This window comes from Nansenia antarctica, assembly GCF_963989245.1.
Source record: "Nansenia antarctica genome assembly, chromosome: 5".
In the NCBI taxonomy this organism is placed as follows: domain Eukaryota; kingdom Metazoa; phylum Chordata; class Actinopteri; order Argentiniformes; family Microstomatidae; genus Nansenia; species Nansenia antarctica.
In genome coordinates this window covers 13729464-13746096 of record NC_137690.1, presented here as the reverse complement: position 1 = coordinate 13746096, position 16633 = coordinate 13729464, and the positions used below count along the sequence as shown (strand labels likewise).

At 45.6% G+C, this 16633-nt stretch overlaps 1 protein-coding gene and 1 pseudogene across 2 annotated transcripts in view; one reads left to right on the top strand and one right to left on the bottom strand.

Annotated features, from left to right (window-relative positions):
• Positions 1-16633, bottom strand: part of LOC308157759 (importin-11-like) — a gene marked incomplete at both ends in the record, with an annotated part of 254304 nt that overhangs the window by 190260 nt on the left and 47411 nt on the right. The window contains 2 exons of the mRNA XM_080531366.1: positions 9445-9571; positions 15859-15964. Of these exons, the coding sequence (XP_080387492.1) occupies positions 9445-9571; positions 15859-15964 (233 nt within the window). The remainder of the gene's footprint in view (positions 1-9444; positions 9572-15858; positions 15965-16633) is intronic.
• On the top strand, positions 609-2665 carry LOC308159090 (polyadenylate-binding protein 1-like; annotated as a pseudogene). The gene is made up of 3 exons: positions 609-1456; positions 1582-1908; positions 2531-2665. The product of its transcript is annotated as a polyadenylate-binding protein 1-like (transcript).

The following is a 16633-nucleotide window of genomic DNA, read 5'->3' as shown; positions in this document are numbered from 1 at the left end:
AGTTGAACAGTTGTTTAGGGAATGAACAAAGAAATATCTATTAGTTCAATAAATAGTTACATTGTTTCAAATGTTTCAACTTCTTTCAAAGTGTTCTATGAAATGATTTTTCAGAAGGCTCTGCCAACATGGATGGACCAGGACTGTAGCTCCCATTGAGACACACAGAGGACATGACCTTGGTGGTTTTGAGACATAATTCAACCAGTCCGATTGCTGTGAAATGACTTGTGATTAATATAATAATCATAATAATAATAATAATAATAATAATAATAACTTTTTATTTGCATAGTGCTTTTCCTGCAAACGTTGCAGCTATGTGTAGACCGTAGAGAGGTCAACTCTCTCTCTCTGGGAAAGACATGGTTAAGGGCCTCTAAATGGACCCTGGCTATGGTCTGTGATGTAACAATGACTGAAGTTAGAATTCTTAGAACATGCAGCTGGGCTTCTAGAATCCATCTGCAGTACACATTCTGTTCATTTACCTGCAAGTCCTCTGTGAAGAGCTAGATAGATAGACAGTTATTTGTTTCACAAACTTTTCCAAACTTTTTCCAATCTTACAGTCAGCAGACATGAATCCTAGTGCGTCTATTCAATCGATGGCCTCCTTGTATGTAGGAGATCTCCACAGGGACACCACTGAGGGAATGCTGCATGAGAAATTCAGCCCTTCTGGTCCAATCATCTCTATAAGAGTGTGCAGAGATTTGCTAACACGCCAATCTCTTGGGTATGCCTATGTCAACTTTCAACAGCAAGCTGACGCAGAGCGTGCCCTGGACACCATGAACTTTGATGACGTCAATGGAAGACCTATGCGCATCATGTGGTCTCAGCGTGACCCTTCTCTGAGGAATAGTGGGGTCGGTAACATCTTCATCAACAATTTAGTGGAGACTTTTGACAGCAAGCACCTCTACGACATGTTCTCTGAGTTTGGGGACATCCTTTCCTGCAAGGTAGTATCTGATGAGAATGGCTCTAAAGGCTTTGGCTTTGTGCAGTATAATACCCAGGAGGCCACTGAGAGAGCTATTAAGAGACTCAATGGCATGTTATTGAGTGGCAGAAAAGTGTTTATTGGACAATCCACATCTTGCGATGAACGAGAGGCTGAACTTGGATCCAGGGCTCGAGAGTTCACTAATATTTACATCAAAACTTTGGAGAGGATATGGATGACCAACGCCTTAAGGAGAGGTTTGAAAGATTTGGACCAGTCCTGAGCGTCCGTGTCATGACTGATGGCGCTGGTAAATCCATGGGTTTTGGATTTGTCAACTTCGAAAGGCATGAAGATGCCAAGAGAGCCATTGATGAGATGAATGGCCAGGAGATAAATGGGAGATGGATCTACGTGGGCCGTGCCCTGAAGAGAGGAGAGCGACAGACTGTGCTGAAGCGCCAGTTTGAGCAGATAAAGCAGGGCTGCAGGACCAGATACCAGGTGTGTGTTTATGAAAAAAATATACATATACTGTATAAGTAAAATAAGTTGATAGTCATGGTAAACATTGTTGATGTATTTGAGGGATGAAAAACATCTCACTAAACAGGGTTTCTCTCTACCAGGGTGTCAACCTCTATGTGAAGAACTTGCATGACCGCTTGGATGATGAGCAGCTGCACAAAGAGTTCTCCCACTTTGGAACAATCACCAGTGCAAAGATGATGATGGAGGGTGGACGCAGCAAGGGATTTGGCTTTGTGTGCTTCTCCTCCCCTGAGGCGGCCACCAAGGCTGTGACTGAGATGAACGGCCGCATCGTGGCCACCATGCCCCTGTATGTGGTCCTGGCCCAGAGCAAGGAGGAGCGCCAGACTCACACAACCAACCAGCACATGCAGAGGATGGCCAGCGTCTGCACCGTTCCCAACCCAGACATCAACCTCTACCAGGTTGCTCCCCCACCTGGATTCTTCATGGCTGCCATGCCACAGGCCCAGCAGCCTGCTGTCCATGTCCAGGACCAAGAGCCTCTCCCTTATTCCATTCTGGCTGTCGCTGCCCATGAGGACCAGGAGCAGATGATATGTGAGTCTATTTGTTTGTTTCTATGGATCCCCATTAGCTGTTACAGTTACTGATATTTACTCTCCCTCCCTCCAGGTGAGCGTCCCATCTCATCTATCCACAACACGCTAGATGTCGCTGTGCTGGAGGCCCAGTGGGCTGAGGAGGCTGCACAGAACGTGGCCCTGGCCCAGCGCAAGGAGGAGCGCCAGGCTCACAGCACCAACCAGCACATGCAGAGGATGGCCAGCGTCTGCACCGTTCCCAACCCAGACATCAACCTCTACCAGGTTGCTCCCCCACCTGGATTCTTCATGGCTGCCATGCCACAGGCCCAGCAGCCTGCTGTCCATGTCCAGGACCAGGAGCCTCTCCCTGCCTCCATTCTGGCTGTCGCTGCCCATGAGGACCAGAAGCAGATGATATGTGAGTCTATGTGTTTATTTCTATGGATCCCCATTAGCTGTTACAGTTACTGTTACTGATATTTACTCTCCCTCCCTCCAGGTGAACGTCCCATCTCATCCATCCACAACATGCTACATGTCACTGTGCTGGAGGCTCAGTGGGCTGAGGAGGCTGCACAGAAATCTGGCCACATCCCATCTCGAGTTCCAAGCGGCTAAGATCCAGACTTTTTAAACCGACTTCACCGATAAAGCATATTTAAGCATTGAAAAGATATTGCAATATTAATAAATTATTTCATTACAAAATTCAATTGATTGACTCAGCTATGTCTGGAAAAGGGTAAGCTGGACCTCGATGATACAAGTTAAAGACCTGGTTGGACCAGATAGACCAGGCCAAGACAAGGCCTCCTTGACCAGCAATGCACCTCCCAGCTCAGCATCGCTGTCTTTCTCTCTCCACACTAGGGTTGGGTACCGAAAACCGGTACCGGTATGGTACCGGTTACTTTACATTCGGTACCTACCGAACCGAATTGCAACGGAGATTTCGGTTCCTTGTTTCGGTTCCTCTCTCGCCCCCTGGTGTCCGAAATGGACGTTACATGCAACAGTCAACCGCACGTGACATCGCCTGTTAAAGTATCACTCAGTTCACGTAATCGAGACTGAATCGCTCTCAACATGCGCGAGGCGACGCGCTTGCAAAACAGTTTTGTAATTGGTCTGAATTTAGCGGGAAATTTGGATTTAACGACACAATATTGGCAGGGGAAAATATTTTTTAAAGACAACGGATTTACATGCTGGAAAAACATGCAGCTAAAATTCAGGGAACATTTGGACAATACGAGACACAAGGGAGCTGTGGTCGCATGCTCTTATTACAGGGCAATATGTGCGGTGCAAAAATAATCTAAAACCATCACGAACAGAACGGCGGAGGTACGGGTAAACAGGGCTCATGTCGATGTCATCAAAGGTAAACGTTGTTTTTCTCAGCTGATAATATGCATTACCTTGCTGTTGGTTGTTTACCTAATGCTCCATCTGACTGTCACACTGTGATTTGACTGACGCTGTTGTGTAAACAGTTAATGAGTAACGTTAGCCCGTTTTGTGCATGTACTCTCGTGTAGGCCTACTTCGTATTGATGAGCTGATAATCTTTCAGTGTGTGTGTGTGTGTGTGTGTGTGTGTGTGTGTGTGTGTGTGTGTGTGTGTGTATATGTATGTATGTGACTGTCAGTCACAAGTTTATATTGTACGAATGTTGTTCAGTGCTGTATGCGCGTTCCCGGTTCTGTGTGTACTCTTGTGTACTTCATATTCAATTAGCTGATTATTTTTGTGTGTGTGTGTGTGTGTGTGTGTCTTGGGCGTATCTGTCAGTCACATTCAGTGCTATATGCGGGTTCCCCATGTTCTGCTGCAGCTGTAGCCTCAGGATATGTTGGTACTGTGTTATGGAGCAGCCCTTCCCAACTTCATGTTGGTGTATTCTACCACAGCCATAAAAACTCACTTCTTCCGATAAAAGTAATGATCAGACGAGGGGAGGAAAACTAGTCTGGGGCAGGAAGCAGGGATCCATCATGTGTGTGCATGCGTGTGTGTGTGTGTGTGTGTGTGTGTGTGTGTGTGTGTAATGCCTCTTGCCTATATCCCTCATCCTCCCTCTTACCCCTCATCTTTCCCCTCCTCAACACCACTCTACAGAACTCTCTGCCCTCCCTCCCAACCTTGTAAAACTGAATCGACCGGCAGTTTTAAATGCAGAGGAGGAGGCAAGCAGTAACAAACACCCCCCTACTATCCCCCAGCCAAAACCAGAACAGACGTGACTGATTACTATGGAAATCATCCCAGACACGCACACACGCACCGTGGATTTCTATCAAATCCCTCAAAGCAGAGTGTATGCAGCATCTTTGAACGGTACTAGAAGCGCATAGCAGTGGTGAGGCTAATGCTATTATTTTAGCAGGAAATAAGGTTTCACTATATGCTACTGTGCAATTACTCTAAAGTGAACACACACACACACACGTACACACAATGTGACTAAAGTGACACACACACACACACACACGCGCAAACATTCAGTACACTCAGACACACACATATACGCCCACACACACACAAGTGGTTCAATAGACAGACACACAAACAGACATATACTGCACAGATGGAGATCAGATCACCCCCTCAACACGAAACGTTTTGTATAAACACGTTTAAACAATATTATATAAACAAGTTTTAGACTACTTCATGCATTGATAATCAAAATATGTTTGTGTGTGTGTGTGTGTGTGTGTGTGTGCGTGTGTATAAACTGTACATGCATAATTTGTGAAACTGGAAGTCGGCAGCCCGGCTGACAATAGACCATCTGTGTGAAATCGGCAGGGATGTTGTGACACAGTAGCTCTAAGTGAAATGAATAAATGTGGTTAGTAGCTGCAGTTTATAACATTTATACCCATCAATAACATCAGTTACCCCTCCTTTAGAAACAGTCAATGCCAGGCAGCCCAGGGTGAGGTTCACTTCCAATCATAATGGGGAGGAATAATCTCTACGACAGCTGCAGACTGGGGCAGAGACAAGACGGGGGGGGGGGGGGAGAAGACGTCTGCCTCCAAAGCCAGCTATTTCACCTCGTCATACTGATAGGTCAGTATTAGTATACCTATTAGTATATAGGTCAGCCATTGGAATTCAAACAATTCAATCTGTTTAAACAACTGATGACAGCTTCCGCTGTGTACTCCATTCCGGCATCGCCCGCATCCTGTCAAAACTATGGCATGACACATCCCACCGTAGGCAAAGGTCACACAGCAGGGGGGGGGGGTTATGGCTGTGCAGCTCAGCCAATACAGCAGTAAAGTGGTTTTGATATTCATGACACAATTCACTCCTGCCAGATTTCACACGGCACAGAGCGTAACGACAGAGAGGAGAAAGTGGGGCAAAGTGGGCTAAAGAGTGCCACAGCATGAAGCCAACTAAAGCTGGCTTAACAAAACATTCCAGAAAACCGTCTCTCTCTTCCCACTGTGTAAATGAAGGCCCCTGAAAACGTGAGGAATCAAAATGGTAAGTATTTTTAGCTGCCACCTTTTCCGAGGCTAGGGCTAAATACAGTTAGGTGCCTATATATTTGGACTGTGACAGAAATGTTGTTGTTTTAGATGTTTACCAAAACATATTCAAGTTACAGTTATATAATGAATATGTGCTTCAAGACTCTCTGCTTTAATTTGAGGGTATTCACATTGGAGGAAGGGTTTAGGAATTACAGCTCTTTAATATGTAGCTCCCTCTTTTTCAAGAGACCAAAAGTAATTGGACAATTGTCTCAAATGCTGTTTCATGGATCTGTGTGGGCTATCCCTTCATTATTTCTTTATCAATTAAGCAGGTAAAACGTCTGAGTTGATTCCAAGTGTAGCATTTGCATTTGGAAGCTGTTGCTGTATACGCACACCATGCAGTCAAAGGATCTCTCAATGCAAGTGAAACAGGCCATCCTTAGGTTGCAAAAACAAAACAAAAATTCCATCAGAGAGATATCGGGAACATTAGGAGTGATTAACAGTTTGGTACATTCTGAGAAACAATGAACGCACTGGTGACCTCGGCACCACAAAAAGGACATCCATGGAAGACAACAGTGGTAGGTGATTGCAGGATCCTTTACATGGTAAAGAAAAACCCCTTCACAACAACCAGCCAAGTGAAGAACAGTCCAGTCCAGGAGGTAGACATATCAATATCCAAGTCTACCATAAAGAGAAGACTTCACGCGAACAAATACAGAGGGTACACGGTACACCACAAGGTGCAAGTCATTCATAAGCCTCAAGAATAGAAAGGCCAGATTAGACTTTGCCAAATAACTTCTAAAAAAGCCAGCCCAGTTCTGGAACAGCATTCTTTGGACAGATGAAATTAAGATCAAACTGTACCAGAACGATGGGAAGAAAAAAAGTATGGAGAAGGCTTGGAACGACTCATGATCCGAAGCATACCACATCATCTGTAAAACACAGTGGAGGCAGTGTGATGGCATGGGCATGCATGGCTTCCAATGGCACTAGGTCACTAGTGTTTATTGATGATGTGACAGAAGACAGAAGAATACAGATTAATTCTGAAGTGTTTAGGGACATACTGCCTGCTCAGATTCAGACAAATTCAGCAAAGTTGATTGGATGGTGCTTCACAATACAGATGGACAATGACCCAAAGAATATTGCGTAAGCAACCCAGGAGTTTTGTAGGGCAAAAAAGTGGACTATTCTGCAATGGCCAATGTCAATCATCTGATCTCAACCCGATCAAGCACGCATTTCACTTGCTGAAGACAAGACTAAAGGCAAAAAGACTGACAAAGCATCAAAAAGGAGGAAACCTAGCATTTGGTTATGTCCATGGGTTCCAGACGTCAGGCAGTCATTGCCTGCAAAGGATTCTCAACAAAGTATTTATGATTCTGTTCATTTGTCCAATTACATTGCACAAATGTTGAGCCCCTGAAAATAGGGGACTGTGTATAAAAATGGTTGCAATTCTTAAACATTTCCTACAATATTTTTGTTCAACCCCTTGAATTAAAGCTGGAAGTCTGCACTTTTCAATTGCATCTCATTGCTTCTTTTCAAATGCTTCGTGGTGACATACAGAGCCCAAATTATGCAAATATTTATATGCGAACTGTATGAGAAGGTGGAAATCAGGACTGGTTACAAAACCTATTGGTGAGGTGAAGGGTTGAGGAATTGGCACATTGGCAGGCTGCTACTGTCGCTACGGGTTACATGGGGATCTATGATCTGCTAGTGAGTCACCTCATGAATATCATTGATATTAATGCCAAATGTGTTTGTGTGTGTGCACATCAGTGTGTGTGTGTGTGTGTGTGTTCTTTCTCATGAGTGGCTTCCAGGCTACTCCAATGCTATCACTAGGGAGTAAACAACCAAGATTTGCATAAACTCCCCTCATCTCTCTCACAAACATTCCCCAAGACTGAGAGGCACAGAATTACCGGTACATTAACAGCTTTGGTAACCTCCAATGATAACATATTTCGTTTTGACATTTCATATATAAATAATGAAAAGCACCATTGTGAGGTTAAGTGTATCTGAGTGGACAGATGAAGATTGATTGACTTCCATTCCGATGTGTCTTCATCCTCTTCTTCCCATAGACAACGCATTATTGACGACAGCCAATGGGTGGGCTAATTGACAGAGGGCAGGTTGCACACAATCGGACCGCGAGTGGCTATTATCAATTACTCTGATCATTATGTAATGATCGTCCCCAAGAAGTGCCTAATTGTAGGAGGTATTGATCAAAAAGATATACATTATTGGTTGGTCAGTCAGTGATCCAATTGAAGACCAGTGCATGGGTAGGGACCATAACAATGATGCATGGCTGCTGACCAAAAAGGGACAGATAATAACGAGGATGGCCCTGGACACCAGACTAAGCAATGTGGCCCCCAACGAAGCTAGGGCTGTAATGTGCAACCATACAACATGGACCATCAATTGTTTCGGAAAAATGAGTCGTCAATGCAGAAAATAGCCTACAGATTGTATAAGATATAACTGAAATGAATTGCTTGGTTTTGATCTCAGAGTACCTGTACAACAATCTGTATTCATAACATTCTGTTCAGGCCAGATTGTTACGGGAAATTGTCATTTACGAGTGGTATTCACGACTGCCCCCCCGACCAGCAAAGCAGCAGTGGAGGGCTTTTCAACATTCTACCCACACGGTACAGTCCCAAACCGTCCGCTGGTAACTCCCCTCTGCCCTTAAGTACCTGTTTGTATTCATTTATTAGTATTGAGTATTTGGAGATGCATGAAAGAATGAATGTATGATTTCTCTCCTCCTGCACTGGGGATGAAGGCAATCTCAACTGTGTTTAGGGCGAATCAAGGCTATGAATATAATTCAGACACACATGCGCGCACATGTGAGAGTGACAGCCTCCCAGCAAAGAGAAACAAATCGCCTAAGAGGAGTTGGGATACAGAGAAACAGGCCAAACCTGTTGTCAAATCTTTCTAATTCAACCCTTAAGCATTATTCCTGTCCAACTTCATGGTAATATTGACTTAATATTCATATTTTCAATCTACCATGTTTGCACTTAGATGCCATAGAGTACGGTATATGGTCCCTAAAAAGTTCATTCTGCATTCAAAGGAAAACCTAGACCAGTGTGGGCAAAACTGGTAAGCAATGCATAGCTCCATATGCATTATCATACCATATGACAGTGAACTACAGTCGCTAGGTAGCTACTCTCCTTCTTCTAGCATTGTGACTGCCAACGGCCTGTTAGCTTATGATGACTGATGGATAGATGATTCACTTACTTTAGACAACTGTACTTCTTGTAAGTCGCTTTGGATAAAAGCATCTGCTAAATGTCAAATGAATGAATGTAAATGTATATACGGTCTGTATAATCAAGTTTGGGCCTTTTCAGCGATTGGAGACTCACTGGCTAGTAATACATTGGAGAGACAACCCTAAGTGTATTAAGCAGCAACTTCGCAATTAGCTAGTGTCAGCTAGTTTACACAATTAGTTTCCTAGAGACAAGTAGGCCATTTGGGTCATGTTAACATGACTCCCTCAAGCAACATGGATTTCCAATTTAAACTCACATCTGCAGTTAGAACATGAACGCTCTTCAGAACTAATGAACGGTCTAAGTGTAAGTATTGTATGACCTGGTGCTTAAGTGGTGTAGCACACTAAGGGCATATACCATATTATCATCTCTCTCACCCATCCTTCCTGTCAATCTCTACGCCAATAAAGCAGAAATGCCCTAACAACATATTTATTAAAAAAAATAGAATCATTACAATCATTTTTAAAAAGGTAGTGTATGACCTGGTCATTGCATCACTTCATTTGAGTGTGTGTGTGTGTGTGTGTGTGTGTGTGTGTGTGTCTCTCACCACCAGGTCGGGGTCCTGCATGAGGCTGAGGATGACCTCGTACAGTAGGGGTCGCAGGTCGGACTTGAACTTCACTGAGATCCACTGACCTATCAGCCAGATGACCCGCCGACGAATCAGCTTGTACCTGCACAACACAGGGTAGGGGAGGGGGAGATGTTCATTTAGGGAGGCGAAAATTGCTCAACCAATGGTAAACATCTCACTCCAGAAACATTAGAATTTAGAATTAGAATTAGCCATTGAGCAGACGCTTTTAATCCAAAGCGATTTACAATTACGCATTTCGGGGACATTCCCCCTGGAGTAACTGAGGGCTAAGTGCCTTACTCAAGGGCACACTAGTTGTGGTGTGGTTTCAGGCAAGACTTGAACTCTCCAACTCACTATCCACTAGACCACCACTACCCCACAGAAACATGAAATGACCAGGCCATCATGTCATGTATTGTGTCCAGTAGTCTCCTTAGTAATAGTCTGAGTCTGTTGAGATTTTTTTGCAGTGGAATTTCACAAGGAGAGAACACCATATTCATATCCTCCACCTTGCATTCTCCTGCAGACAAAGTGTAATCTTATCCACACACAGTGCTAGAGGTGGGTGGGTGTGTGTGAGAGAGAGAGTCAGATACAGAGGGCCCACTATCAGACAGGATATTAGAGGACTAACTCTCTGTGATGTTCTTTGACAGACAATAAGAGGTCACTGGTAGCACAGGGAAACTCAGGCTCATTTTTGGTAGATAGAGGGGAGTAAAGACCAGAGGGCTAGAGAGAAAGAAAAACCAAAAAAAACTAAAGAAAAGGCTATGTGTGACTTGTTAAACAGAGAATGCGGCATAGGGAGAGAACATTGAAATGTCAAAATCTACTGGCCTGGTAGACCATCAGAACCTGTGTATTGTGTGTGGGGGAGATTTCATTTAGGTTCTGGCATCTCTGCTTGGCAGTGTCTAGATAACCACCCCTGGCCAGTCTGAGGGGAAGGAGGAGAAGGATGAGGTTGGCTGCCTTGTTGTTGTTGTTGTTGTTGTTGTTGTTGTTGTTGTTGTTGTTATCCACGCTGCTCTTGGCTAGCATCCAGCAGGCTACAGAATGATTCAGCTTGTGATCAGGGCAAGTGTACTTGGGTCATCCATTTGTGTGTGTGTGTGTGTGTGTGTGTGTGTGTGTGTGTGAGTTCTCTAAAGGGGAGTATGTGTGTGTGATATCAATTTGATGTACCACAGGGTTTTATGCCAGCAATTACTTTTAAGGGAAACGATCCAGAAAGCCAGACATGACGTACACGACGGCGGTGTCAGCGGTCCTTGGGTGCTCGTACACAATGGACCTGCTCAGATCTTGCCTTCGAATAAAAATCTCTGGCCTTTTTCCAAAACGACGCTCTCTGCTCAACATGAAACCACTACGATAACAGCCAGTTGTGGTGTTACGGGCCATTGTCTAACAATCAAACAAAACAGTAAACGGTTACCCAGGGGAGTACTGCCGAATCTCCGCCGACTGAAATGCACCGAACCTTCTTCTTTCTTTTGTTCTCTCCCTACAACAGCTGTGCAACCGCCAAAGTCTGTTCCTCTGGGTGGATGTTAGTCAGAGTTAGACACGACAGACGGACAACATCTCTACCTGTGAGTCTCCAGAGGGGAGAAGACATCTAGATGAGTCTCGATTCCCCCGACGCCCCTTAAACCTCACCCCCTACTCTTCTCTTGCCCACCCATGGAGCCCCCCCCCCCCCCCCCTACCTGAACAGTCTCCCCCTGCTGTTCTTGTCTGGTCACTGCTCCAAGGGCATGAGAAGAGAGAAACTTGTGGGTAGTCATTAGGGGTGGGCATCAATGATCGACGATCGATAATTGATTGATAAGGATCTTGATCGATCACAAAATATTTTGCTCGATATTATTATTATTTTTTATAATAATAATAATGGAAATTAGTTTGTCTACGTGTCACCAGATTGCGTTCGTCTCTCACCCCTGAACATGTTAACATGATCATCTTTCTGAACAAGAACCAGTAGGCCTGCCGCCTACAGTCTCTCGCTGGAGTTTACATTTAAGTTAAGCTGGACGCTCTTAAGGACACTAACGTTTTCAGTCATCCTCCTATTTGTGAGTAACTGTTTTTTTACTGCTCCTATGGTGAGTTACTTATTTTCTATATTTTTATTTATAACGTAAAATGTGTTTTTAAGTTAAACAATTTAAGCTACTCACTGCCTTGTTTATTAAGAGGATTGTTATCTGACTGTAGTGTCTAGTTTGAATGTGAATGAATGAATGTGTGCAATAGCAACACAGATCAAGTTTTTTCCCCAAGGAAAAAAAAAAAGTTTTTTATTATTTTTTTATGAAAAAAAAGCTTATTGATTAATCGATAATTGATCGTTAATTCTTGCGATTATCGAAAAAGAAATGTTGATCGTTTGCCCAGCCCTAGTAGTCATACAGTACCACTACATGTCTGATTCTATTGACAAGTGTGTGTGTCTGTGTTTGTGCGTGCGTGCATGTTGGAGTAGTGTGGCTTCAAGTGAGTGCATGCTTTGTGTTTGCTTTGAAGTTTTCAGTCGGTGGAAGCATCTGGGTAACATACTTTCAAATCAAATCAAATCAAATCAAAGATGCAACTCAATGCGCTTCACATACTGACAGAGCCGCAAGCAGGCAAAAGTAAAAACCTGTACACTATGCAGCCAGGAAAATTCCCTTGCAGCCCTCTACTCATAGAGCGACTACTAACCAGTTTGCCTACCAGCACCCAGTGGTGGACCCCACACCGCCCCCCCCCCCCCCCCCCCCCCCCCCGGGGAGCCCCTGCCGCCGCCCCACACACCCAGCCCGCCCCACCACCAGCACACCCGGCCCAGCCAAGCAAGCACAGACCATAAAGGCCCCGCACAAGGACGGCCAAGCAGGTGCCCCGGCGGCGGAACAGACCAGGCACTTTGTCACTGTTTGTTTGATAATGTGTTTTGTGTGTGTTGAAGAGATGCAGATGTGTGTCTGTGTTGATGCCCTCATAAAAATGGAGGGATGCGAAGAGACGCATGGGGGAGTTTGACTAGGTATTAAAAGCTGTCACTTGTGCCAGTGTCATTTGAATAATGATGATTGTAATCTTCAGAGTAGAGGAGAAACAGGCCTCTTTCATATCAATATTAATTGTTTATTAGTCAGACCTGCCTCCATTAGACTGATACACATCTCTGAGTACAACACCTCTCTGAACGATCCTTCACAGCCAAGATCACTCATCAGGTATGACAGCTGTTTTGGTTAAAAGGAGGGGGGGGGGGGGCAGCGGTGGGGGACAATTCGTCAATCAGAGCGTACACAGATAGAAAGCAACAACGCCTTTAATCGAGGCAGCTTATTGGAGCCTGAGGTGCATGAAAAGCTAAACAGCTACTGTATAGGTGTCCGTCACGCTCAATACCGTCACTGTCAGACACGGTGATTCATATTTAAACACTCCACCCCCCTGCCCCCCGACAGAGGTGCAGACAGGTCATTACTCACACAGCTCATCTTAAAATCATCGTTATGTATGAGGCTAGGCGCCACCCTCGACCGATACTGTAGAATACAAACTAAGCCAGTACATCAAATCACTATGACACCGATGACCTTTCTGTTTCTGTTTGTGTGTAAGCAGGTTTGTTTTGCAGGCTAGGGATTCCGCGGCAGTACAAACGCCCCCTATCCGTCCCCTCTTGTCTCTCTCCCCTCCCTTCCATGGATGAGCAATGACTGGCCCGTTTCCCCACAGCTGACCCACACACCGCTGACCACACACTGCTGAACCCTGACTCAGACAAATGCCTCGGGAGCTCAGTTAAACTCATAAACTGTCTGGTCTAAACTACTCCCTGAGAGAACACAAAAACGCACAAACACACACACACACAAACAGACACACAAACACACACATAAACACACACACAAACACAACACCAAGCCCCTGAGGCCACTGAGGGAAGAGACACTATTTAAAAGCATTAGGAAATGACCCCTGGTCTTGGAGGACAGAGCATGACTGTAATAGTGTAATAACATGGAGTATCCCTCGAAAGAGAGATTCCTCCCATCTCTCATCTCCCTGGTCAGCCATCCCAGGGCTTCTCAAGGGCAGACATCCCTCTCTCTGTGTGGGCTTAAGAGCAGGCGGAGCCAGTCCATTTCCCTCTCCCTCTCCCCTCTCTCCATCACCCCCAATTACAGCAGGTGGGGCCGACATGCGCTTGCCTTTAGGACAATGTTGTGTTGTCTAGTCCATTAAGCACCCCCAGGCCTCTCGTTCCTCGCCTCAGTCTCCCTCCCTCTTTCCTATTTCTCACCCATCCTCTTCCTCCCTCCGTTCTCCATGATTAGACCACTTCCCATCCCTCCATACCCTCCCTCTGTCCCCCTCCCTCTCTCACTCCGTCTCTCTATAATCTCTCTCTCTTCCCCACAAAACCTTCCCGTCACTCTCTTCTTCCTCCCAAGCTCCACATATGTGACCCCCTCCCTCCCCTAATGAGAACAGGTGGGCCACATGTGGTGCCCTTTAAGGAGGGAACAGCAGCGCCTTATCTCTCCACCACCTCAGGAACCATCTCAGCCGCTCCCCCGCTGGGCTGAATGGCGTGGACAGCCGGCAGAGGCGGCAGGCAGCCTGGTGGAGAGGAGGGATAACCGCTCGTGGGCAGATGGCTAACTGCAAGGCTAACTGCAAGGCTACCCTTGGGTGCCCCAAACAATCAGTGGTGCCATCCGCTGCCGGTCTGGCTCGCTCTCTCTAAATGCTGACAGACGTGGGCTGTGTGTCCTCTGTAACGCCCTGGCTAGCGTGTTGTTAAGCTAGCTTGTTAAAGCCTCCCTCGCAAATCCCGAAAAAGGATCAAATGCACAAGGAAACAAATTAGCAGACAGATTATGGCTAAACACTCGGCTCCGAGGACTAATTCACACTTAAAATCCGCCAAAATGGATCAGCATAAACAAACGCCTACACGCACACAAACAAACACAAAGGCCGTAGGTACAGTAGGCAGAGAGGACAGAATGACTGTGCAAATCGCACAATCAAAGACAGAGAGAGAGAAAGAGAGAGGGGGGGAGCAGACATTGGTATGAGAGATGGTGGACAGATTTGGAGATAAGATAGTCTGCACGCGAACACGCACGCGCACACGCACACGCACACGCACGCACACACACACACACACACACAAACACACACGCACAGCACACACAGCCGATGGAAGAAATGCCACTGAAGGACAATGGAAGAGATTTTGAAAGATGCCTGTGGAAATTATTATTCTTATCTACCATCTCACAGGACATGTCCTGATTCAGCACCCCACCAATCAACTTAAAATCTAGGGAGAAAAGCAGGGAGTTGACAAGTTTATCTGAACACATTTATATAACCAATCTAGCTTCATTCTTTGAAGAGACAAAAAGAAAACACTCATATGGCATTATCATAGAGCGGAGGGAAAGGTTTAAATTCCCTTTGAAACCCAGACGCCCACCCACCTGAGTGGGGAACAACTACAGGTGCACTTAAGTTAAAGTGAGCCGGGCTCTTTGATCTGGTAGAGGGATGGGTCCTTGCGTTACCTTGCCTTCATATAGAGAGGCAGAGAGAGCGGATAGACCAACTATTCTACAGAACAGAACCAACCACTGCACCTGAAGTGTGACGTCACTTCCCACATCACTGTGTCGACAACCCTGACTCTCCCTTCCCGGGTCTCGTGATGATTCCTTTGTTCTGTGAGATCACAGACACTCCACCGTCATCCATCTTTTCAAACACACTCTCATCTTTCAGCCGAGTCATCGCCATCGCCTGAGTCTGTATGACACACGCAGCGACCCTGTGTCGGCCTCTCTCTTTGTTCTTTCTTTTCTCCCTCTCTCTCCTCAAAGTCTGTATGTCAGTAAACACTCCAAGGAGCAGCGGTGTCCCTGGTCATCATTGTCCGTAGTCCACAGGGCGGATAACATCCAGGTGAGAAACAGTAGTAGCAAAAACATAGTAAGCAATCAGGAAAGCTGTAGGTCTTCAGCGGAGCCAGATGCCGACAGAGAGTTGCAGTCCCAGCTCGGTGGATCAGCGAGCGACCGGGATGGGAAGTTGAGGCCGCTAGCCCACAAGGCAGGTGCAGCCGCTGACAATTGATCGGGTCTGATAAGAGCAAACTCTTACCGGGAAGTTCAGTCTTGGCAGCAGAAACAGCAATGGCTGTAGCAAATTAGGTAACAGCTAGTGAATAAAGATTTGGCGTAGATGTTCCGCATAGATCGATGGACACCGGAAACTCTGATCACACACCGAATAGACAAGTAGTACATAGAGATTGAGGCAGAGATCAAGGCAGGTTGCTAATAGAAGTTAAACAATGCATACCTGTTGTGGCTAACTTGTAACTCCCCCAGAAGCTGATTCTTGAACCACTGGTCGAAGTCAACGTTGTCAAAAAGCTCGTAGGCTGCCAGCCCCACTGCATTGTACACTGTGGGTAGTCAAGGATCAGAATCAGACAACAACAGAGTACTGCCCACAGATGAAATCTATTGCTATTTATAAATAGGTTAGATCTTTTGGTATTTGTTATCACTCTATAGTATTTTAAGTCCAATGAGGTCCAAGGGTTATGTGGGACTATATTGACTAACACAACCCCTCAGAGAACACGAACACACACACACACACACACACACGCACAAACACACCCACACGCACGAACACACACACAAACACACAATGGGCCTCTGCATTGCCATACCCTGGGAAAGGCTTGCTGAAGGTAAGTAAGTAAGTAGCCTTGAGAACTGATGATTCTCTTGAGAACTGATGAGCCTAATGGCCCATAGGGCAGGAGCCTATGTCCTGTTTCCATAGCGTGAGGCGGCTTGATGTACAAGTACACCCCTTGGACATATAGTCGAACAAATCAGAGAACAGGAACCATTGAAGGTAAAGCCTGGAGAAGGAGGAATAATTTATAGGCAAATGAGAGATGGATGGAGACAGAGTGTATCTCTGGGGAATAATCTAACTAGGGGTGGGATGGATGGAGGAAGGGAGAGAGAGAGAAAGAGAGAGAGAGAGAGAGACAGAGTGAGAGGGAGAAAGAGTGAGAGAGGGGGGGTGGAGGGAGACACAGACAGTGACACTTAAT